The 24,346-nt window shown below is 51.1% G+C and overlaps 3 protein-coding genes, 1 long non-coding RNA gene and 2 pseudogenes across 4 annotated transcripts; 1 reads left to right on the forward strand and 5 right to left on the reverse strand.

The window, feature by feature from the left end:
- Positions 1 to 433, reverse strand: part of LOC121835236 — a 37,711-nt pseudogene extending 37,278 nt beyond the window's left edge.
- A 796-nt stretch (positions 434 to 1,229) lies between these two features.
- On the reverse strand, positions 1,230 to 2,271 carry LOC121835237 (annotated as a pseudogene).
- Positions 2,272 to 4,855: 2,584 nt separating this feature from the next.
- LOC121835284 lies at positions 4,856 to 5,969 on the reverse strand. Its single transcript, XR_006077526.1, has 3 exons — positions 5,903 to 5,969; positions 4,975 to 5,045; positions 4,856 to 4,913 (listed from the first exon to the last, which is right to left on the reverse strand). It is a non-coding gene; the product is annotated as an uncharacterized LOC121835284 (long non-coding RNA).
- An 11,684-nt stretch (positions 5,970 to 17,653) lies between these two features.
- LOC120849040 (baculoviral IAP repeat-containing protein 7-B-like) lies at positions 17,654 to 18,649 on the reverse strand. Its single transcript, XM_040221131.2, has one exon. The coding sequence runs from the start codon at positions 18,647 to 18,649 to the stop codon at positions 17,654 to 17,656; it is 996 nt and encodes a 331-aa protein (XP_040077065.2).
- A 4-nt stretch (positions 18,650 to 18,653) lies between these two features.
- On the reverse strand, positions 18,654 to 19,727 carry LOC120849028 (baculoviral IAP repeat-containing protein 8-like). The gene has a single exon (XM_040221118.2). The coding sequence runs from the start codon at positions 19,725 to 19,727 to the stop codon at positions 18,654 to 18,656; it is 1,074 nt and encodes a 357-aa protein (XP_040077052.1).
- A 795-nt stretch (positions 19,728 to 20,522) lies between these two features.
- On the forward strand, positions 20,523 to 22,748 carry LOC121835238. Its single transcript, XM_042289230.1, has 2 exons — positions 20,523 to 21,898; positions 22,281 to 22,748. Exons 1-2 carry the CDS (start codon positions 20,531 to 20,533, stop codon positions 22,746 to 22,748), a joined length of 1,836 nt encoding a protein of 611 aa, XP_042145164.1. The 5' UTR covers positions 20,523 to 20,530.
- Positions 22,749 to 24,346: the final 1,598 nt, after the last annotated feature.

The raw sequence follows: 24,346 nt of genomic DNA on the forward strand, positions 1-24,346 counted from the left end.
GGTAGCCGTTGAGTACGTAGTCGATCAGGCCCAGAGTCTTTGTAAACTTGTGACGACCGCCGTACAGTCTCTTTTTATATTCAAGTTGTAGAAAAATTTGCCGTCGGCTGTACATCATGTCGGATATTACGACGTCTCTACAGGCGTTCACAAAGTTTACGACCATCGTCATCTTGTAGCGCGTGTCGTCGTCCACGGTGGTCGTGGCCTTGAACGTAAACACCAGGACAATGTCTTTGGCGTCTACCTGTTCGCAGGGCGGATCTTGGACGTGGTGATTTTCCGCAAAGTACCGGGACACGTAGACCAGGATCGTGGGGTCTATGGAGCGGCACACGTCCAAACCGACGTCGATGTAGTCTCCGAATGCAGAAGTCGACGGCTCTGTGTCCGCCTGCCCCAAGTCTAATCGCTCGAGAACCGGTAGTTCCATTTCTTATTTACTATTACGTATCAAAGACGGGCCCTCTCTGTATACGAGAAAGGCGAGAAAAACGACAGCAAAAAACAGAAGTATTGATAAGATCCCAACGACTATCAAACCATTCTCAACGTCGGATAGCCGATCGTGCAAGTCTCGGTTATATAAGTAAATGCTCTGAAGCATGACCCTGTAGACGTTGTTGGTTTCATTAGTCATTTTTATTATTCACATACTCGCTCGAAAACAGAACGGCAAAGGCGCACAGGCAAAAGATGGGCGTCACCCAACAGACGGCCGGATAAGAGTCTGTGATTGGGTAGACGAGTTTTTCCGCTTCGTGCGGCACAAATAGCGAAGCGTCCAGTACTTGAGGCACGTGCCTGGCGAATAGTAGGTTCGTTTCCTCGACGAGTCGATTGTCGATCTCGAAGGCATAGACGAACCTATCCCCCCCTCCTCTTCGGTCGTCGTTGAGGCGAATGCTAACTTCCCGGTCGGTCAGCGGTGGATCAAACACCCGGTCTTCGTCAATAAAGAGAGACTTGCGGAAAGACTGCACGGCCGCCCTCTTGTCCGAAGGGACGTAGACCGCTTCTCTGGTGTCGGAGGCAGTGTAGGCGTCCTTGGCCTTCGGGCGCACCTTGGAATATTCCGTGTGTCTGTAACGCCCCTCGTGGAATGCGGCCTTGAGTATGTGGTGCGTCCAAATGTCCCCCATGTGTTTTTGATTAATAGAACGTAGTGTAGATGCAATAGTAAATGCTATAGGTGGGTCATAAGGACCAAACGAAGTTAGGCACGAAACAATCATCAGCTCGGCTACAGGGAAGCTTTGGAAATCAGTCGACAGATGCTGCGTGGTATTTTTCGAAGGTCCTCTGGCGATGTTCGGCGGAGAAGACTGGTGCCAGCACAGCCTCTGTCGACGCAACCCGTGTTTGGAAGCGTTTTCGGTCAATGGCCATCTGCTCCCAAGATCCCTTGCGATCCACATCGTCTGCATCATGGACTTTCATAAAGGCGTCTCCGGTTTCAAAATTCACCTGGACCAAGATTGGAACACATTAAGAAAATATGTAGAGTAGCACACGAAAATCGATCGACAGTTACTACTTCAGTCAAAAGTGCCTAAGTGCGTATAAATTCGGCTCCGCTTTTTTGGAAAGCTACATGAATGAATGGATGAAGCACCTTTGAGATTCGATGCTGGGCTTGTTGGTCGGTGTCGTACTCCCGATTCCATCTGTCGTTTGCGTCGTCTACATGCGGCGAACTCGCCGCCCCGAGTCCTACGCAGTACACTTCGTTGGAGATCCTCGTCGGCCGAGATCGCACGGACCCCGAAAAAAGCTCTTTCAACAGTGGCGTCACAGAGAAGTCCGAGGGGCAGTCGGACACACTCGTTTCTTCGCCGGCGTTCACTTCGTCCCAGTCGCTACCGGTGTCGCTAATATCGTCATTCCCGCCCAGAATAAAGGCGATTGTGGCGTTAATGGGGGGTCGCGGTGACGCTAACCTTTTCTCATCAATCTCCGAGTCTGGAGGGATGTCGAGTCTTAAAATCGTTTCCTTTCCTTTTGTTGCAGAGCGGGCTATGCACCTGCCCTGGTCGGGGGGCGATTCGAGTGCTTCACCGGTTGGCTTCAACCTCGATTTCGGCGATCGCCTCCGTCGGCGTCGCTCGCACCTCCGACAGCCCGGGAACTTCGACTCCATCGACACATTCCAAAGGGCTGGGTGGCCGTAGGAACTTTGGGCGGTCGCACTTCTGCATTTTCCAAAGGGAGCGCGGCTCCTCTTTTTGTTGACTCCTTCAGTCTGTAGACTTTCTGGGTTTCATTAGTCATTTTTTATTATTCGCATACTCGCTCGAGTTTTTTCGCTTCCGTGCGGCACAAATAGCGGAGCGTCCAGTACTTGAGGGGACTTAGACCGCTTCTCCGTTTTTTTTTTGGAGGCAGTGTACGCGTCCTTGGTCGTCGGGCGCACCTTGGAGTATTCCCTGTGTCTGTAACGCCACCCTCGTGGAATGCGGCCTTAACTATGTGGTGCGTCCAAATTTGTCCCATGCATTTTTTATTAATAGAAGATAGTGTAGATGCAATAGTAAATGTACACCGACATGGCGGTACAGGTTATCAGGCACCAACGGGAAGTACGCACGAAACGATCGTACTCTAGTTTACCGGAGCTCTCTCGCCACATGTCTCTTGCCAGGTTTATTGTGGCTTTGAATAGCCTCGAGATTGCACATGCATATAGCACAGATACGACAAAAATCGGATAGATCAAGATGCATAGAAATTGCCACAAAGGGCCGGGTAGATCGCCGTCTTCCTTTTCTCGTATATTCTTTTCAATTTCCTTAGCAGCGGCTCGGAAGGCTCTTATATTTGCTTCAATTTCCGCGTGTCTATCTTCCTCGCTAGTGCCTTTGGTGATCAAGTAGGCTGGTTTAGTCGCCATGAGTATGCTCGAATTCTTTTTTTTGAGGTGCAATGCGGTCGAAGGTTTTTTGTCGATATATCTTTCGGATTCTTAAAAAACGCATTCCAAAGGCATGGTCAGCGTGCTGCGGTCATTTAAACACACCCAGGGGACTGGGTCTGTTTTTTTTTAGGCTTTCTCCCATTTTTCTGTAGCTGAATCTAGCTAGGTAATTTTTACCTCACAGGCGTATTTGCTCCTTAGTGTAATTTTTCGTAAAAAGCAGAGAAGCCCCTGTGAGCATCTCATAAGCTCGCAAAAAGCGGATTGGAATGGAAGTGGTTGGCCGGTTTTTTTTTACAAATAAAAGCTCATACTAAAGTTTAATACATATCCAAGACCTAATACAATTGACTGTCTCCCAATAGAACCATAGAAAAAGATAATTTTCCGATACTCGACCTTCTTTTTTTTTGGTGTCCGTTGTACCAGAGGGACCGACGGACAAAGATATTTATTTCCATACTACCCCCTCTCCCAATATTGGCTTTCTATTATCGCCTTAAACAGATGTGTATGTACACACCACGGGGCGTGAAAGAATAAAAACACAAGTGTTTCTTGTCGTACGATAATAAGTTTATTTAGGCCATGGCGCCACCCTTTTTGAAAATAAAGTTAATCATCATCATTTAATAATAAATTCCTTGTTTTTTGGGATCAATATAATATTTTGCAATGTCGCGATTCCGAACGACGACCCTTCGCAGCTCGGACCACTTTGTGGTCCGGTCCAGGCGAGTTCCCATCTCCGCCATCAGGTGGTCCATATCTTCTACTTGGAAGATGCCGTGGAACATCGCGGTATCCGATGGAGGTGGAGGGGCCGCGATGTCCAGGGACTCGTCCCATGCATTTTCGTCTTCGCCCACGTAGTCGGATATGACTTCGTGGGCGAAGCCGAGTACACGGGATAGTCCACTCGAGTCCACCTTCCTTGACGGTACTATTCTCAAAAACAGTACCAAATAATTTTTCGTTAGAGCAATTTCGAATACGTTCAGAAAATGCAACGAATTAAGAAAGTTAATAATTTCTACAATTCGACGATCAATCGGGTCGCCGCATGCTGAAAAGACTGCGACGACCGTCTTGAATCGCGAATTATCGACATCTGCGATAGTATTTTTCGAATCAAGAAAATATTCGAATACTTTTTGAATTATAGTTAAAGCCAATTGAATTTTCAAATCAATATATCCTTTAAATAGGTCCCCGAGAGAACTGGCCCTTGCCGGGAAGGCGCGGCACCAGTTCCTCGTGACCTGAACCTTTTTGAGAATTGTTGCCGCCATGGTAGAGATGTGGTCCTTCTGGTGAGCCTGCGTAAGAATGGAAGGTAATGAACAAAAGAAGTGCCTTAGAAAATGAAGAGTAACTTACAGAGATGGGTCGAGACCAAGAAGAGCTGCAACGGTGCTGTTCGGAAGCTGGGTTTAGGCGGTGGTCCTGCGTAATAATGGAAAGTAATGAAGAAAAGAGGTCGCTTACAAAATGAAGAGTAACGTACCGAGTCGGGTCCGAAGTGGCCTGGGGGTAGGTGATGGGTCGGTGAGTCTAGGGGCGGTGGGCGGTGAGTCTGGGGCGGTGGGCGGTGAGTCTGGGGCGGTGGGCGGTGAGTCTGGGGCGGTGGGCGGTGAGTCTGGGGCGGTGGTCGGTGAGCCTGCGTAATAATGGAAGGTAATGAAGAAAAGAGGTAGCTTAAAAAATGAAGAGTAACGCACCGATTTGGGTCCGAAGTGGCCTGGGGGTATGTGGTGGGCGGTGCGCCTGGGGCGGTGGGCGGTGCGCCTGGGGCGGTGGGCGGTGCGCCTGGGGCGGTGGGCGGTGCGCCTGGGGCGGTGGGCGGTGAGCCTGCGTAATAATGGAAGGTAATGAAGAAAAGAGGTAGCTTAAAAATGAAGAGTAACGCACCGAGTCGGGTCCGAAGTGGCCTGGGGGTATGTGGTGGTCGGTGCGCCTGGGGCGGTTTTCGGTGAGTCTGGGATGGTGGTCGGTGAGCCTGCGTAATAATGGAAGGTAATGAAGAAAAGAGGTAGCTTACAAAATAAAGAGTAACTTACCGAGTCGGGTCCGAAGTGGCCTGGGGTATTCGGTGGTCGGTGAGTCTGGGCTAGGCGAAGAGAGAGTAGTGCTGTGGGGTTCCAAGTTGGAGCTTTTATTCACTTGCGTTATCATGGGTCAACACTGATTTCTCCGAAGTAGTTATCTGTAGCCATTGAGACTTACGTCCGCACCGATATCTCCAACCTACTTATCTACCGAGGTCACGATACTCGAGCCCGCAGCGATTCTTTTTCTCCGAAATAGTTATCTATCAAGGCCATTGAGACGTAGTTTTCTACCGATACCTCCAACCCCACTTATCTACCGAGGTCACGATACTTGAGACGGTACCGATTCTTTTTCTCCAAACTAGTTATCTATCGAGACTTAGTTTTCCACTGATATTTCCAACCCACTTATCTACCGAGGTCACGATACTTGAGACGGTACCGATTCTTTTTCTCCAAACTAGTTATCTATCGAGATTATTGAGACGCAGTTTTCCACTGATATTTCCAACCCACTTATCTACCGAGGTCACGACACTTGAGACGGTAGCGATTCTTTTTTCCCCCAAGTAGTTATCTAGCGAGCCCATTGAGACGTAGTTTTCCACTGATACCTCCGACACACTTATCTACCGAGGTCACGATACTTGAGTACAGCAGCGATTTCTTTTCCCCCAAGTAGTTATCTACCGAGCCCATTGAGACGTAGTTCCGAAGTGATATCTCCAACCTACTAGACCGCATCGATTGCCATTTTGTAGCGAGTATCGTCCTTCACGGTATTCGCGGCTTTGAAGGTAAAACACCAGACCTCGCCTTGCCTGCTCGAAATCTGATCTTAAGGATAAGACTCGCGTGAATGTAAGATCATTCCCCGCACTGTAAAAAAATCCACGAACACTCTACGTTCAATAAACATTTTTTAGATGAAACTTACCGTGTAACGGAGGTTTCGCTGGCTTGTTGATGTGACTTCTACGGAAACCTACTCCTTTATATAATCCATTACACGAGTCACTTCGTTTAACCTTTCATCGAAAATATTCCCTACCCATTGTCCTGTCAAGGTTTCAAATTTTCTTCACTTAACCATCTGATAGCAAAAAAAAAAATTTCCTAACCATTGTCCCGTCAACTTTTCAAATTTTCTTTTTCTTACCATCTCATAGCAACGACACTACGGTTAAACATTTTCAGAAACAAAGGACAAACACCTTTCGTGTCTCTCTATACCATACAAGTCTAAAGCAACTACTTTCTTAGTAACAAAGGTTAAAAGCAAGGAAGGAGTGGTGTTTTGTTTTTCTCAATATAAATTATTTTATTCGGCAGTTCATCTCACAACAATACGAAAGTTCAACTTGGCATCGGGGAGTGTGAATGTATCCACATGAACTCCACACCGCCGCTTCTCCAGCATTTAAAATTTTTCTTCAAAAAGTCCCCCCTAACGACAACAACACGAAGGTTAAACTTGGCATCGGGGAGTGTGAATGTATCCACATGAACTCCACACCACCGCTTCTCCAGCATTTAAAATTTTTCTTCAAAAAGTCCCCCCTAACGACAAGAACACGAAGGTTAAACTTGGCATCGGGGAGTGTGAATGTATCCACATGAACTCCACACCGCCGCTTCTCCAGCATTTAAAATTTTTCTTCAAAAAGTCCCCCCTAACGACAACAACACGAAGGTTAAACTTGGCATCGGGGAGTGTGAATGCATTTACACGAAGTCCACGTCGGTGCTTCTCCAACATGCGAATTTATAAAGCAGGACGACGTATTTTTGGCGTTTATCTGCTCTCAGGGGCCGATTTTTTTTGACGTGATGATTTTTTATCTCTTTCGGATTCGTAAGAGAACGTATTCCAGAGGCACGCCATAAGGCTCGATGCCGGGAGCCACGAAAATCTTGCGGTTCGGAATCTCGTCGATCGACCGCGCAATCGCCGCCCACGAATCCGTGGTAAAGCCGAGATAGGTCGCCGCCACCTCGGCCGAAGTGAAAACGTTCATGTCGACCAAATCTCTGGCGGTAACCGTCTGGCATTCGCGAAGTGGGTTCGTCCCCATCCGAGCCGGCGCTTCCAGGATCCATGGGTTTGGTGCGATATAGTCGTTGCCCTTTTCTAGGTGAACGTCGAACAATTTCAGAGCAAAGGCGGAAAAGGTTTCCAGGTTTCCCATGGCCATTTCGCAAATAACGTCGCGAATCGTGGCCGGCCTCAGGGCAGATTCCCTCTCTACGTGAAAATCAAACTCGAGCTTGGAGTACCGGCCATTGCTCCTTCTCGACAAGCTCCACTCGTCGTCGCGCGAGTCGTACGTCAGGCGTAGACTATTGGTCTTGTAAGGCACGTACGTCTCGACCAAGCTATGCACACCGTCAGAGTTTCCGCGAGACATTTCCACCGCGATCGCAAACAGTCCCTGAGCCAGTCTTTCCGTCAGGACGGCACTACCCTTTGGTCTACCCTCCCCCGGGGAGAGCACGGAACGCTTGCGTCGTGGTCTCTCTTCTTCCTCTCCTTCTTCTTCTTCGTTGGAAAACACTTCCGTACAAGTCACCTTACCCTTGCTGTGAAATAAGAAATCCATAAACTCGTCGTCCCTCAAGTTTAGATTCGTGTAATCGCTGCCGGACAGGAGCTCGGCTTCTTCTCTCGTAAAGTAGTTTCTGGCAAAGCGACCCAGGTAGGGCTCCACGTGCGGCAGCATCTCGAACCTGAGTCCCACCTCGACGACGGAGCGTAGACGCGCGATGGCGGTCCAGACGACGCGAGCAGCGTTCAAGGCGTCCGCTCGCGGCACCTCAAACTCGATTACGCTCAACCAGTCGGGGTAATCGGACGACGACCGGAAGGAGTACTTCAATTTTGAAAAAGTGACCTTCTTGTCTATATTTCTACTCTTGTAATAAAACGTTTGAACGTACACCTGTAAACACTTTTCTTTGAGCCAGTCGAGACGGTCCAAAGAGGCCTGGAACGCGTCGTAATCTTTTGCGCGTAAGACAGCCGCCATATTGTGACCGAGTGTGTCGACCGGTAAGAGGTGTCTAAGGAAATACACGTAGCGCGGAGGAAGTATCTGGTCGACCGCGGTCATCAACTCTTCGCGCGATTCGGGACACAGACCCACTCGCGTCGGACCCAACACTTGGACGATCACGCGGTCTGGACGCAAAAAGCCATAGTAGGTGGACATTGCACCGTGCGGGTTCCTGACGAAGGCAAACCACTCTGCTCGCGACCACGCGCGTGGATCCATTCCCCAGAACGTGCCTGTAAAGGCCACGTAAAACCGGCTGTAACGCATCCACTCGTCGTAGCGCGACGGTTTCTCGGGGTCACCCAAGGCGTAAGCACTGATCACCGCGTCGACGGCGGTCGCCCAAAAGTGTCGATTGACTTTTGCGTGCGTGTCGACGCCGTATTTCGTCAGGGTGGGTACCAGTCTCGCTATCACAAACTCGTAAAAGCTCATTAGGCGAACCGGGGTCGCAATATTTCGAATGTCGGCCGATCGCACGTCCCTCGATTTCTCGAATATATCTCTAAATACCGTACGGACACAGGAGCGCAGCAGTTTGTTTGGGCGGAAAGCGTGGTCGGCCTTCCTATTTGTTTCTGGAACGTAGGGCCAGGTGGACGCGGCCACCTTCTCCTCCAGACTAGACTCGGTGAATAGAGCGTCCACACTCAGTTCAGACACCACGTAGTCCTGGGATCTGTCGTTATCGGAAGACGCGAACCAGTTTAGGTCGTGCAGTTTGACGGCGACGCGCTGGTCGCTCAGTTCGGTGTACACGAGAATGTTGGAGTTGTCGCCTCCTCCGGGTTCCGCGTACATTAGGAATCTGTAGCAGAGGCGCAAGAGATTACCCACAAAGCCGCCCTTGTGATTGCATCGGTAGGTGGACTCGTACAGGGTGGCCATCTCGGCGCCAGTAACCTTGAACCAGGTTTGAATGTCGATTATGCGACCCTTGTGTTGAAGCCACGACGAGAAGGTAAAAGGAACCGTGAGAAATGGAGCGTCCAGCGTGATTTCCTCGTCCCGGGTCGCCACGTACATGGGGTACCAGAGCAATGGGGGCCCCCTCGTTAAGCGTATTCTATCGCCGTCGCGCACCTCGCCGTCCTTGAAGGTGAAGACGGTACCCGTCACGCAGAAGGTCGGCACTTCGAGCGAGTCGAAGTAGCAAGCCCACGGAGTCGCGGCTACCGAGGTGCCCTTGCAGTTAGGGCTGTAAACCACGTGAACGGCCGAAGGAGTTACGGCGTTCACTAGAAATAGCGCTAGGATCCAATCGTTTGGGGGGACTGGCGTTCCCGTAAATATTCTGAGCAAGAGAGTAAAGAAGTATACTTGGTAATGTGACTGAGGGAACCTTTCAAATACGGGGTTCTTGGCTGCCAGCTCCTGATATCGCGACCACTCTCTCATTGGAATCGACGGCACGTCGTACAGGATACGCCTGACCGCCGGCATAGAGCGGGCCTCCGTCCATTTCGTCTGATCACCGACCGTCTTGGCGACGTATTCGCTTACGTACGGTATGGCAAACGGCCGCCCCATAAAGAACTTTTCGAAAATCTTTTGCCTAACTTTAGCCTGGTCGGCGGCGAAGTCGCGCTTATCGTCGTATACCTGCCCCTGCCATATGGCTCCATCCATGTTCGCCTATTTAAAAAAAATGAAGCCCGTATTTTTTAAATACGCGACAAACTTTGCCGTCAAACTCTCGCTCGTCGGAGCGATTGCCAATCGCGTGAAAAAGTTGAAAACGACTGTCAGGAGCTCGTTCCCCATGAAGCGGATCGTCGAGGAACTGCCAGAACTCAAACGACTCGGCATAACCAAGCTGGAGGACGTGTTGCATAGCGCCAGCGACTTGCGAATCACCACAAAGACCGGCACGAGCGTGGTGAACGCTTCCTCGTTCTTTAGAGCGTTACGCAACGGAGACGTCTCCAAACTCAAAAAGATGCTTGGAGCGACCGACGGAGTGCTCGACGAGACGCTACTTTCCAAGCTGGCCAAACAGAATAAGACGGCAATCTTGTCCTCGGTGCACCAGGCGGCGGACTCTGTGGACGACACGCTCCGCACCCTGGCCAAGCAATCGGACAAGCTAAAAGACGCAGAAATTGTTGGGTCGCTCAACAAGGCGGGCTCCAAGGTGGACGCGTCCGTCCTCAAGAAGGCGGGCGTCAGCGACGAGGTTGTAGAGCAGTTAAAGTCCATCGAAAAAACGATCGCAAAGGGTGGGACGAAATTCAAGAGCAGGCTCTTTCTAAAATTGACCAACGTCGGACTGGTGCTCACGGCCGTAGGAGTGCCACTCGGTCTCGTTCTAAACACTCTCAAGGATGCCAACACGGGTTGTCTGCAGTACACAAAGTTTAGCGACGGCACCGTGGGCGTTTGCAGGGCCCTCGAGTACACGCTCGTGCCGCTGCGCGAAAACACCTTCACAGACAGAGCGCCTATCAAGCCGTGTCAGTCTGTGCCGCTGCCCACCTTCGACGACGCCGACGCCGCCGACCGACCATCAAAGTCGACTCCCATGCCGAATCACCCCGGTTGCTCCGTGTTGTGCGACGACAAGTACCTGGTCCCCGACTCTACCGAGAGTCTCAGGCGCGATATGGGTTTAGACGACAGGGACGCGCTCGTGGCTTTCAATTCGCTTAAAATCAACCCGAACGTCACGTACAAGTGCAACAGCCCCTCCATCGCCGACATTGCCGGTGACATTGTCCTGGACGTTGCGCAAGACGTGGGGAAGTTTGGAAAAAGCGTATTAGGGGTCTTACCAACCGTGCTTAAAATAGGACTGGGGTTCGGAGCCGTATTTGGCATCATCGTGTTTATCGTTAAAGCCAAAGAAGCGTACGATTCATCGAGAGGACGACGACGACATTAGCGAGCGGTAAAGCTTTGTGCCGGCCAGCGCAGCCGCGGCCGGCACTCCGATCGCCTTGATCCAACGAATAGTCGACTGCCCCACGCGAGCGTCTCCTTCCCTGACAAAGTCTTGCGCGCTGGCCATGGACTCGTAGAGAAGACGCTCGAGGATTCTCTCGAGGTCGCTCGGCAGACGATCTTCTGCAACGACGGTGGCTGAGTTCAAGACTTCACCCATCAGACTTCCCTCGGTGACCGGCTCGTCTTTCCCCGTGATCGCTTCGCCGCGGCTGTTTACTTGTAGGGCGCTCAGATATTCGGCGACGTATCCTATAAACTCGTCCGTCTCCGAAATGTCGTTGCGAGGCAGCGGCACGTAATTTTCCGGATACACCTCCACCGGGTAGCTGGTCGTCGCAACGTCGGCGTTAGTCAGGTTAAACTTGTCGTTCTCGATGGCCTGGTCTACCATCTCAAACAGCTCGTCCATTGTGGTGGGCATGTTATTGAAGCCCCTCGGATCTATGGCGTCGTAGATTGCGCCCGCCATGCCGAGAACAAACATGACGACGGTGGCCACCGCGTTGGCCGTAGACGCGGCCGTGGCCACCGTCTTGGCGATGCCGAGGGCCATGCCCTGAGCCAATCTGACGAGTATGGTGGTGCCGACCCAGGCTCCAATTTTCTTTGCGCCATACTTTGTGGCAATCTTTTGGATTACCGCTCGGCTCGCGGCGGTCGTCATCTTGGACGCTACGTACTTGCTGATCTTTACGACGAGCCGCTTGACTCTGACCCTGGCCATGTCAAAGGCCACGTCACCCGCAACGGAAATGGGTACTGCCGTGTAAGGTACGCTCATTGCGCGTTCAAACTCCTCTTCCCACCTTTTCTGAAACATTGTACGTTTTGGTATCAAAAAAACATGAATCTTTACACGGCGGTCACAGCGGGAAATACCGCCAAGGGGTTTTTGCCGCACGGTGTCGTAGATGCGGTGGCCGACGACGACTACGGTCGGGACATATTTGTGAAGCTTTTGAAGAAGCACGTATCGGAGAGATCTCCCAACGTCTTCAAGATCATGTGTCAGGTCGGCGTAGTGCTGGCTCTGAGCACCGTCACCTACTTTGCCATCAACGACCTGATAAGCGAGATCAGAAAGACGTCTTCAAAGGACGACGGTCGGCACGAGGAATATAAAGAATAAAAAAAATGTACGAGATTGAACGCAAAGGGGGGTTGACCGTAGTGTTGAACATTGCCACCACGATTGTCTTTGGAGTGTCGTCCTACTTTGCGCTACAACGCGTGATGAATGCACAATGGGAAAAGAAGAAACAAGCGCATGTGAATACAAAGAAGTCGGAATCATAAAAAAAAACTATAATCACAATGCCCGATTGGAACAAGTTGCGCGACTCGTCCGCCTTTCACGTGTTCTGCAAAGTCGGGACGGCAGTCCTATTATCCACGCTCGCCATTTACGCCATCAGCGACGCCGTTGCGCACTCTCACGTGCTATTTACAAAAATCGGTGACGATGTCGATGCGTCGCGAAGAAAAGGAAGCGATACTTAGACGCTCGAGGGAAGAATTGGTCGCACAAATCGTTTCCAACGAACAGTTGACGGTCTATGAACGAGCCGAATTGATTGACGCTCTGTACGCAAAAATAAAGAGGGGGCGAGGTTCCAGTATTAAAAACATAGCATTCAGGGCCGCGATCTTTGCGTCTATACTCACACTCAGTGTGTATTACTTTACACCCGCGAGGGCAGCTCAAACACCACCACCCATATCCTCTGATGACGAAGACGCCGAGTATCTGGTACTCGATAGTTATAGCGCCTCGTCGTCGTCTGCGTCTCCACAACCCGTTCCGTCGCCTACCCATCCCGCAGTTAGAAAGAAAAGGGACTCGGTATTGGACGACGCCTCTGACCGCGCAATGTTGTTTACGAACGAAGAATACGAAATGATGAAGTCACCGGCATCGAGCGCTATAGAAACCCCCAGGTATTCCGGCGTGACGCCGTTTCACGTTCCGCAATACAATTTTGAACTGGCCGAAAGTAACGCGGACAAAGTGGAAGCCATCAGGCGACAGTTTAGAGAAATATTGGGCCCTATGACGATCGAGACCTTAAACCATTACACGGTAGATCAGGGTTTTGCCTACAAACTCGAACGCGCCTTTGAGGAACTCGACGCGGTGCGCCAACGCGAATTCCTCTACAAGGCGCACGTGGTAGTTAAGCGCATGACCAGGGTGGACGTGGCCTTTCGCAACGTGATCGAGTTTATAAATTTTGTGCTGCGCCGAGACGACTACAGGATCATGAACGTCGTGTTGAAAGATAACAAAATCGACGTCGAGTGCTACGAACGGGTCGACATCGTGGAGAAGCAAATCTGCAAGCGGCAGTGGCGAGTCGAATTTAAAGAAAAGTATGGACGAGAACCGAGCCTGGCCGAGGAACTGTCCAGAGATCGCGACTTGAATGCTCGAGCGTTGTCTGATGCGGTGATGGATTACGAGGGAGGGCCCTCGATACTACAATTATAAAAATGATGGAATCGGACTCGCAGAAAAAAATATTGAGGAAATTCATCGAGGACTTCGTGATTGGTGAAGACATTTGGGAACGCACTGCCGTCGTTTACAAACCATATCAACACCTGTACACGGGCGACGTGTTGCGATACTTGCGGATTCAAACGGCCATCCGAATGATCATGGACGGCGAGCAAAAAAAACCTACGAGAGCCCTATGAGACGCTCTGTTTGAAAACACATCCACGTTCGTTCGTTTCGAGAGAATGAAGAATAAGCGTCGACGGACCGGCGCCCGCCGGACAAAGAAGACGGGTGAGGGATTTTATTCCCTGACAAAAGTCCCGGACATTAGTAGTCTACCGACAGACGTGCGATTGGAAATTGAAAAGTCCTTTACTCCTAATCCGAAATTGAAGACTCAGCTAAATAACCTTCTTCTGAGAAAGGCGATCGTACAATACTGTAAGCAGCGTCAGTACGACATATCGCAGTATCCGACAAACGTTCCGGCCAAACGCTACAAGTTTAGAGAGATACCCCGCGACGTCCGCGAACACTTTGAAAAGGGAGTCGCCACCCACAACTCTGTCACCAAGCACCCGCTTTCGACAACGTTTCGCGAAAACGCCATCGCCGTCAAGGTCTCTTCTTACGTGAACAAACTCAAGAACAAAGAGCGTCTTCCGACGCGCGTTCCAGAAAATGTCGAGGCTCTTTTGAGAGGCATGGCTTTTAACGAGTAAATAAAAATGGCCAAATGTTCCAAGTGCGGTTTCTCGAAACGAACCGCCAGAACAAAGTGTTCGAGATGCAACAGGAACGGTCGTAGACTCGATACGAGAAAGCCGTATCGCCTCGAACATTTCACCAAGGAAGATCAAAGGCGCATTCTCGGCTCCATGCGGGTTAAACGAGGACAGAGTCCAACCTACCTGAAACTTTTATTGGGGAAACTAATTCAGGCTTTTGCTCGCAAACAACGACTGCCGGCGTCATGTCCGATCAATCGAGCCAGGCACGCGCTGATAACTCACGCGATCCTCGACAAGATTCGACCATCGAGTCAAAGAACGAGGAGGAGTCGTAGCAAGAGCGTCGCGCGGCGGAGGAGCAGGAGCGGAAGCGTCGCGCGGCGAAGGAGTAGGAGCGGAAGCGTCGCGCGGCGGAGGAGTAGGAGTAGGAGCGTCCTCTCCTCGGGTCGAAGACGAGGAAGGAAGAGGAGTCGCAGCGTCGGCAACAGGAGGAGCCGTAGCATTTCCATTAACCGAGGCCGACTCGGTCGCAGCGTCAGTGTCGGTAGGCGAACAATGTCCAGAAACGCCAGCAGCGACTCCAAGTACATGTATCCCGTGTAATAAAAAAATGTATCAAGTGCGCGTGGATTATTCTTTCGACCAACTCCCGCCGAGCCTGCTCAGGTTTCTCAGGAGCGCTCACGAGGGGTTGCGGTCGGACAAGAACCGTCTCATAAAGCGTGCCAACGACGTGATCAGAGACTTTCAGGTCTTTAAAATGCACAAGCGCAGCGCCCCAATTTTCGTCAATCAATTTCCAGTTCACGTGTTGAATGACATGTACTCGATAGTGCCCGTGCGTAACAAGAAGGGCGACGTCATGTGCGGAAGGGAGTACGCCGAAACGGCCAAGGCTATTCGATCTAACTCGTTCTATCCCGTGTTTAAAGCGAGAAGCGACGGCGCAGCCCTGTTGGAAACCAAAGTCGGTAGGACCACCGGAGATAATCATTCGCCCTACGTTTCGGGAGTCTTGGTGAACGTAAACATTGACAAAATATCTAGCAAGTTTCACGACGTGGTCACCAGCCGCTCGATCAAGGTGGGGCAGTGGATCGACGTGATTCGCGACCCACCGCCGTCCTTTCTGGAAACCATAGTCGTGGCCTACGAGATGGTCGAGCTAGGCGAGTTGTATAGGACAATAAACGGCGACTTTACAAACTTGCCCACGCACGACACGTATTATTCCGACAACATCGTGCACCGAGAGTCTGGTGCAAAGTTTCGTCCAAACGCGCGCGATAACGTGCGAAAGGAATTCAAGTATCGCGTTTCCAATCGCCCAAACTACAGGATCGTGGACGACTGGGAAAAGAGACCGTTGGGTCCGTCCACGGATAGCTTCTTCCATTCGACCGGCGGAGGCCGCTACAAATCGACTCTCCGTACCAGACGGACGGTGTACGAGACAAATAATAATAATAATGAGGCCAAGTTTCACGGAAATTTGGACGACGACTACGCTGAGCGCAACGTGGATAGCGACGACGACGCTGAAGACGGTGACGACGGTGACGACGAGGTCAGTGACGAGATCAGGCGCTACAAGTACAAGAGATACTACACCGAAAGCGATCACATTATGCGAGCTTTGCGCAACGTCTAGTACGTGTCTTTTTTTGAAACAAACAAACAATCATTCGAGAGGCTTTAGTTTTCTACGTGCACAAAACGTACGTATATATAAGCGCGCCTGCCGAAGCGCGTCGACAAACGTGGAACATGACCGGAGTAGCATCCAGCGTGTCCAAAGTGTTTCGCGAGGCCACCAAGTTTGATCAATCGCGAACCTTCGACTGGAGCAGAGTAGTGGCCAACGTTTATTCGGAAGACTCAGATGAGGAAGAGTTTGAAGAAGAGAGGGTCGTCCTGTTCTCCGAAATTTGTAAACTTTCTCATGAGTCCGCGGACGCTCTGACCGTTTTGGATCTTGTCGACTATCCGACCTTGGAGGACGCACAATTGTTGTACATTGTTTGTACGTATACGCAGCTCAAGACCATACTCCTGAGGAACGCCCCCCTATTGTCAAACTCTGCTCTACAATACTTGGCGACCTACGCTCAATCTCTCGAACATCTTCAAATCAGCAACAACGGTGGCCGTATCAGGAACGAGGGATTGATTCATCTGGCTCCTTTGCGTCGACTCAAGAGTTTGTGTCTGACTGGAATAAGAAACGCCAGTCGAGCTGTCCTTCGAGTGATATTGCAAAACAACGAATCTATATACGCTATCTTGGTGATAACGACGGAACTCTTCACCTCTAAAGATAACGTGACGCACTTCGTCTTTTGCGCTTCGAATCAGTTGAGTCAGGAAATGTACGATTTTGTTTTTTGTAGCGAAACGTTATCTCCGTTTTCAGATAGCGAGTGAGGGTATATATACATATGGACTATACAGCTCGACACGACACGACTAGTACCCTATAACCCAAAGCGACAATGGCTCGACTAGGCAGGACCCCATCTCTCCCGCTGACCGACAGCTGCGTACAAGCGTTCGCTCAGTCCAGAGTGTCAAGCGTGGTGGATTGGAGAACAGTGGTGCTTAGTATATACCACGAAGAAGAGGGCTACGCTTGGGACAACGTGGAAGGCCAATTTTACTGTGCGTATACCGAAATTTCAATATTAAGAAGCTTTCCTACGCACATCACATTCTTGGAGTTGGTGCACTATCCGATGCTGCGAGACCGCCACGTCAGTGATTTGGTTCGTTTCTACCCGAACATCAAGACTTTGCTCCTACGTCACGCACCCGGCTTGACCAACGACTCCGTAAAGTGCTTAGCGGACGGTCTACCTAATTTGACTCACTTGCAGATGGGCTCGTGCTATCACCTAGACGACGAAGCCTTGATGTATCTCGCAGAAAAGAGGATCATCGACGTTGGCATACGGAGCCTCTGCATGATCGGACTCGGATTCATACGCCGAGAAACGCTTCACCGATTTCTCAACGCGCATCGAAGACTGACGGCCGTCCTACTCACCGCTAGAGACGTCCCCAACAAGGACCTCTACCTTGGTGAATATACTTTGTGTATTTCTAGCGCACTGTCTCCGCCACTAAGAAACATTGCGCCAACCGACCTAGACGTTATCGAAGGTGTGGACGGTGTTGTGGGTGACATCGAGTACCGAGACCTCGACAGTGACGACGGTGACGGTGACGACGGCTACAGTGACGACTACGACACTGACGCCGACGAATATCTCGATTCGGACGACGACAGAATGCTGGGTCCGATCGTCATAGACACCTTCAACTACGACGAAGAAGAAAACTCAATGGGCGAAGAAGACGACTGAGTTATGCTTTAAAATAAATATTTCACGTGCTTATAGTTTTTGAGTCACGAATCGTTCTTTTGCATGCACACTACACTAGTGCCAGTACAAATAGTTTATTTAATGAATTCGATACATTCCACTCACTGTAGATTTACAAAGGCAACAGACAAATTGCTCTCTCGAATTGTAAATCATTGGAAATAGACAATTTAAACATAAGGCGGCGTGGGCACATGGCAAAGTAACTATACACACCGGACAGTTCATGCAGACGACGCAAATCGTCGTGGACGGATCGGACCGCTTCATGGAGATGCTCGTCTTGTCGATGCGCGTGGGATACGGACGTCCTGCGCTCAGCGCCGAAAAAGAATCGCTGTTTTCGAGAAAGGACTTTAGCTTGTTCGGACAGGAAAGATCAAACTTGGAAGTAGCCAATGCTGTTATAAAGTCTAGGCTGTATTTGTTTGCGACAAACTCAATGTCCTTGGTATATTCTAGCAACCAAAATAAATCGCTATTTCTATACACGTCGGACACCTCCTTGATGTAGGTTACACTCGCGCACAATCGAAGATAGGGGCAGCGAGGGTTGTACTTGGCGTGTTCCTCGACTGGGTCGTCGTAGTCGGCTTCCCACGAAAGCAACCGAAGTCCGCAACAAAAGCATTCCACGGTCCGATCGGTCAGGTAATAAAATCCCGCAGATGCCATGTAATCCACGTCAAAGACGTCTTCTTCTTTCGGCCGAGCGTCGAAGGACGCGAACCTCGCAGTGTAAGTCTGAAACTCGGGCCTAAAGGCAAGCGCTCTTTCGGTCACCACCGCCGAGATGTCTGGACTCAGCGTGCTTAGCGGTGCGTCACAGTTGGATTCGTGCAGTCCTTGGGGAAGTGTTTCGTCCGAGGCCACGATAGTAGAGAGTTGAGTCTTTTGCTGGCACATCGAGCAGCTGATAATCCGCTTCTCCGGATCGTAGGCGAGTCCTGCCATGGCAAAGTCCTTGGGTGTGGGGATACTGTTGCGCAGAGGCCACGTCGCAAAAGTTTTGAAGTCGGACATCACCTTGGCCACAGTCGGGTCGTGGTCGAAAAGTCTCCAGTAGAAAGACATGTTCTTAAGCAAAGTAGACTCTAGAAATAAAGTCGATTTTGAGTCTACAGGCCTTGCAATGTTTGAATAATATGGTGCAGTCGAAACACGACACGCAGTGTCCGCACGGCAAGTAGGCAATGTTAGCCGGAGCCTTCCTGCATACGATGCACATCTTAGTTGATTCGTCTCGTGACTTTATAGCGGAATAGTGCGTATCACTGATCGCGCTATCTGTCACAAAGTTACCCCACCTACCGATAGCCTTGTGATCGAACGAAGGAAGGGCGTTCACTGGCTCAAACAGAGTGTGACTGCCCAACGGAGTCGCCTTGCTGCTCCGAATGGCACTCACCATCGCCGATACGTTCAAGGGGTGCGTCAGGTTGGCCGTGTACAGAGTACTCATAGTCCTGTTGCGGAACTTTGGGTCCTTGACGAGATCGTCGATCTCGGGAAAGTGAGACGCCCAGTACATCTCGCTCCTGTAAAACTTTTCGACTGCATCGTGCACGTAGTAATAGGTCTTGTTCACTCGTAGAAACACGCAATTGGGGGACCTGCGGGCGTGTAGCAGCCACGGATCGTCTTCTTCACAGTCGAGGATCGAAAATACTTGCACCCCGCAGTAGAAACAAACGATTATGCGGGTCACTATCTGTTCGCTGGAGAGGTAGCCCTGCTCGTCGTCTTGCGAGCAGAAAAAGCCGGCCTTTGCGAACGCAGGGCCTCGAACATCGTGAAAGGTCTTGGCTCGAATGTTCTCGTCGACGTATCTCTTGTAGACCGGCTGAGAGTAGCTCGGCAAGACGGACACGACCTTTGCTACGTTCAGCCGCGGGTCCCTGTACTGCTCGAGAAACTTGCACGACATTCGGCGGTGAAGGTCCATCGGGTGAAACGTGAGCGCCTCCCAATCCTGTTCGGCGACTTGAAATTTGCAGTGCCGACAGTAGATGTGTTTCCGGTCAGCGCAATATTCTAGGCCGGCGTAGGCAAAGTCTCGAGGCGTGGCTCTGGTGCGAAGTCGCCATTCGGCGAACGTCTTGAAGCGACGCACGATTTCCTTGCTTATGGGATCCGTAACGAGGTGCGCCATAGCGACGATAATGAGAGGAGCCCTCTACTCGGTGCGCAATATATATTCTCTCCATATCTAGGCTGACCTCGACTGGGAGCGGAGTCGACCTCCTATAGGCGGTAGCAATTTTGTTTATTATAAAAATGTCTGTCGCAGAAAATTTTTTAGACCTGTTGAAAAGGGGACGATGTCAACACTCGGTGAATCACGAAGACGCCACCGATATTTTATTACCCGTATTCCGGCAGCAGATAAATCCAAACGTGTCTTACAGGAGACTTAACGATAAATACGTACCCACGCTCCAGAACGACATCTCGACCTTACTCGGCTACTCGTCCAAGAAACTCATGCAGCACATTACCAAGGCGCACACGACGCTCCTGACCAACGAAGTTGTGGAACCGGTTGCACATATGCTCTTTGGCGTTTTCAAGCTCTGTAGTTACATACTGATGACGGTCGACATGGAACAGATGGCCATCCCAACGCTCCTGAATGACAATACAGTATTTCACTGCGTAATGGGAATCGAATACGTACGAAACAGTCTCAACATACTTAGGAAAACCTCTTCCTCGTCGACCACTCAGCGCCTCATCAGGGATCTGAAGCCCTACGTGGACGCGTACGCTACTGCCATTCTGCGCCTGCTACTCCTCTACATCGAAGAGATCTTTTCTCATGCGCGCGAGGCGACTCGCGGTATGGCGGTGGGCGCAAGGACGGCAGCCAAGATTACGGCGGTCATGCTAGTATCCCTGTGCAACTACGCGGCGGTGCGCGTAAAGTGCAACCCCATCTTTCAGTTTGAGAGCGCCATGGGCCACAACTGGCTCGACGTGGCCAACGGTCTCAGCCTCGTGCACAGGATCACGCAGCCACACACCGTCAACGAAAACATTGTCGGGGCCATTCGCGTAAAGTTTTCGCAAAACAACAAGCCACAGGACGTCATCAACCTCCTGGTCGAAGAGAGCAACAGGTTGTACACGAGTAACGTCGAGAACGGAGTGTACCGCTGCGACACCGACTACATGACGCTCCGAACCGTCATGCCTGCCGAGCGAGTCACGGACGACGTCAACATCATCGATCCGGCCATCTCCACGACGCTGCGTGACCACAACGAGCTCATCATGAAGAGTTCCGACACGATCCCCGTGCCGCGGACTAACCACTACGTACTAGCCCTGCAGAAGGAGAAGGCGCCCGCCACCGAGGTGTCGGTCCTTAACATCGCCTCCATAATAGAACAGTGTATGAGCAACGGGCGCGTGGACTCTCGCTTCGTCGAAGTGCACAAACAGTCGGACCAGGGCACGCAGGAGCTCAACAAATTTTACAGCCAGGCCTGTTGCGTCTCGCCCCGTAACCTCGGTCTTTTTCTACAGTGCCTAAACTTTGAGATGATGGACTCGGACATGTTTGGGGCCACCTTACAGTGCCTCAAGATGACCAAGGGCATACCCACTCCGCGCCAGGAAGAAATTGCCACCTACTCAAACACGGCGTTATTTCGGATGGCCACCAACCTGTTTTATCACACGCGTTTCTGCAGGAGCTACCGCGGCGAAAACACCTACCTGTACGACTCGCGCTTCTTTAACGACTTTCTACTCTGGGTCCAGTCGCCCAATTATCTGGAACACCACATCTCGCCTAGCGTGTCGTCGTCCATCATCTCGTGGTGCACGTCCATGTCTACTGCCATGCACACTACGCGCGACGCCAACGGAGCGAAGTGCGCCATGGCGGCCATATCCACGTGCGAGGTGGACCAACGCGTACTAGCCGACTTTTTGAACATGTTCATCAAGCTCTTTATCGAGGACGAGACCGAGATTAGCGTCATCAACAAGAAATTTCTCGAGAAGGAACTACTCAAGGCTTTTGCTTCCGTGTCTAATTGCTACAACCTTTTTAGGGGGCAGTTTGTTTCGGCGACGGCCTTGCGCCTCTTCCTAGCCCGTTGTAGGTGGTCCGTGGCCGACGACGTGGAAGTCATCGTTCCGGTCGAAACGAAGTTTCTCAACAGACTGATATGCGACAGCGACGACCTGTTGTCCAACTCGATGCGAGACAAGCTTCGTAAAACCATGGAAGACGTCTCCACGATGATGGCGCCGCTGCTCTCCAATCCATCCACGTCCACGCCTCGCAGCAAGGACGACGACAGCAACGTGCCCGTATGCATTTGAAATAAAAAACCGCCAACGCCCCCATATACATTAACAAAAAGGTTCGGTGACTGATTTGAACGATCGAGGGAGTAAAATGTTGAAACAGGTCACGTTCGTCGATATTTTTTCGCAACAAAAAATGAGGACCCTGCGAGACTATCTCCATTGCGAACTGGACCTTTCGGTATCGATACCCTATAAAATCTGGATCGCTATCGCAAATTTCTTTATTCAAAACAACGTCCCATCGGTCGTAGAGGGAGCAGAGTGTTGTCAGAAAGACAGCTCGTCGTCCCACTATCTACTCGTCTTTTCATACAGGGACAAGGACGCCAACCGAGTGGTGGTGGACTGTATAAACTTCATCAACGTGCTGCGCGATCTCAAGGTGCACGACGTGATATGCACCAAGCACTACGTCTACCTCTACGTCCGTCACTCGTCGGCGCATCACAACGTGCATGCAATTCTACCCTTTCTCCACCACGTTCTGCAAAGCTATGTAAACGACAAGACGACCACTTTGCCACTCGATTACACTTTCGATCCCCTGGAAGAACAAGAATCCTTCTTCGACGTGATTCCAGTCACGTACCACGGCACCTACGAGGTGACCACCTCTCTACCGGCGCTCGTGGCCAAAATCAAACCCAAGGAAGACGGACAGTACGTGTCAGATCGCCTTTATTGCGAGAAGCATTGGATGTGTCTACACAATCTGGTCGTCTCGAGGCTCGTCGACTGTTTCTACTACATCACCATACAGAAATTGCAGATATTAAAAGATGTTACAAAGTCAAACACTACGTCCAACAACGACTATGGCATTTACAAAGTGTCGTATTACAAGAAGTGACTCGCTTTCGCTTGTGTTTGTCTGCTTTGCCTAAAATAAACGCTTACGCTAGCTTGCACGCTGCTATACACCTGTCTCTCTATGTGTACGCGTCTCTCTATGTGTGTGTGTGTGTGTGTGTGTATCCAAACAAACGTTCTTTTATTCACAACATGTCGTTGTAAATGGCGTCGAAACTAGGAAATCGGAGGTTGCTCAGTCGCCGCTTGTTCTTCTTATAGGCCCGTCTGATGAGGCTAGTGGTGAACGTGCGAGACCAGTCGCTGCTCTGTCTAAAGATGCACAAGACGCGCCGTAGATCCATCGTCTTGATGCAGGGACACAGACAGCGGGTCTCGTACCACTTGTAGACGGCAGCAAGGGCTTCCACGTCCGACCAATTGTCGTAGTCGTCATCAAACTCCATAGCACCCATCATGTAGAGCGCCGAAAGCGCCTTGATGGCGCTGGAAACCGCAAGGTGTTCGCCGCTAGATTCGATAACGTAAGCTCGTATGTCCACCGCAGGTTCCAACGCGTCGCTGGCTTTTAGGGCCCTTACGACGCTCGCAACGTCGGCGAGACTCACGCGGCACGCCTTGTTCTGCCCCATGGTCGTGATCGATCGCGTGACGAAAGCGTTTGTTGTCGCGTCCCTCTCTACCACGCGGTCTTCGTACACAAACTCTACTGGCTTTACGTACCACGCTAGCCGGTCCTGTTGCGTGGCGTAGAGCGCGGTGTACTGAAGCAGCTTCAGGTATTTCGTGACAATCTCCTCTACTTTCTGCCGACGCTCGTTCGCCTTGGGCCAGTCCTTGGACATTGCGGCCGCTCGCCTCCGCGTAGTGGACCCTTCCATAGGTGCCGCGGCATCGACCGCCGCCAGTAAAATGTCAAAGAAGCTAGTCTCCTTCGTTGCGGCGTTCATCATTGCGCGAAACAGGTCCACCTTCTTGCCGTCCACCTTTTTAGATGAGCTTATCATAAAGGGGAGCATCTCGTAGCCGCCGTACAGCAAGATTGGCACCACAAACGACAGCGGGTGAAGATCGGAACCACTGACGCGTACAGCGCGAGTAAAGAAATCGTCCTTAATGTGGTAGTAACCCGCCTGACGACTGGGAAGAGACCTGTCCAGCAGAGACACGGCGTGTTGCACGCCGCCAAACTCGAACCTGTGTTCGTCCTGTCGCTTCTTACTCTCGCTGTACTGGCGGGCCGAATACACGTAGACGTCTCGCGAGGGTATCTTTTCCACGACCGCAGCTACCCCGAGGAGAATGTCTGAATCGTCGGTGACAACGACGGACACGTCCCAGCGCTCGTCGTTTGGCGGCGGACACATTAATGAGTCCACGACCTTGATGTCGCCTTCCCCCACGTAGAAGGGCGGCAAGATCGTAAAGGACGAGAGTTGGTACGCTGCAGCCGACTCGTTCGAGTAGCCGTCAATCACCTCTTTGGCGTAGAGTGGGTTCTCGAGAAGCGTGGCATATTCCCTGACGTGCTGCATCACGTCCGAGGCCGCGGTCAATCGGCAGATTGTGGCCATGGCGTCTTTGCCGTAGCGTGCCAAGTTTTTGAGCCTTCCGTTCAGGACAGACTGCAGTCTCGAA

The sequence above is a fragment of the Ixodes scapularis genome, unplaced genomic scaffold (assembly GCF_016920785.2).
Source record: "Ixodes scapularis isolate PalLabHiFi unplaced genomic scaffold, ASM1692078v2 PGA_scaffold12__126_contigs__length_90152505, whole genome shotgun sequence".
Classification (NCBI taxonomy): domain Eukaryota; kingdom Metazoa; phylum Arthropoda; class Arachnida; order Ixodida; family Ixodidae; genus Ixodes; species Ixodes scapularis.

What these genes read in the sequence shown, in the direction of transcription:
- LOC120849040 (XM_040221131.2), bottom strand. Translation starts at nt 18,649, where the DNA reads ATGTCTTTCTACTGGAGACTTTTCGACCACGACCCGACTGTGGCCAAG.
- LOC120849028 (XM_040221118.2), bottom strand. Translation starts at nt 19,727, where the DNA reads ATGGCGCACCTCGTTACGGATCCCATAAGCAAGGAAATCGTGCGTCGC.
- LOC121835238 (XM_042289230.1), top strand. Translation starts at nt 20,531, where the DNA reads ATGGGCCACAACTGGCTCGACGTGGCCAACGGTCTCAGCCTCGTGCAC. An exon ending in ACGACGACAGCAACGTGCCC is followed by an intron (nt 21,899 to 22,280) that starts GTATGCATTTGA and finishes CGCGATCTCAAG; the next exon opens with GTGCACGACGTGATATGCAC.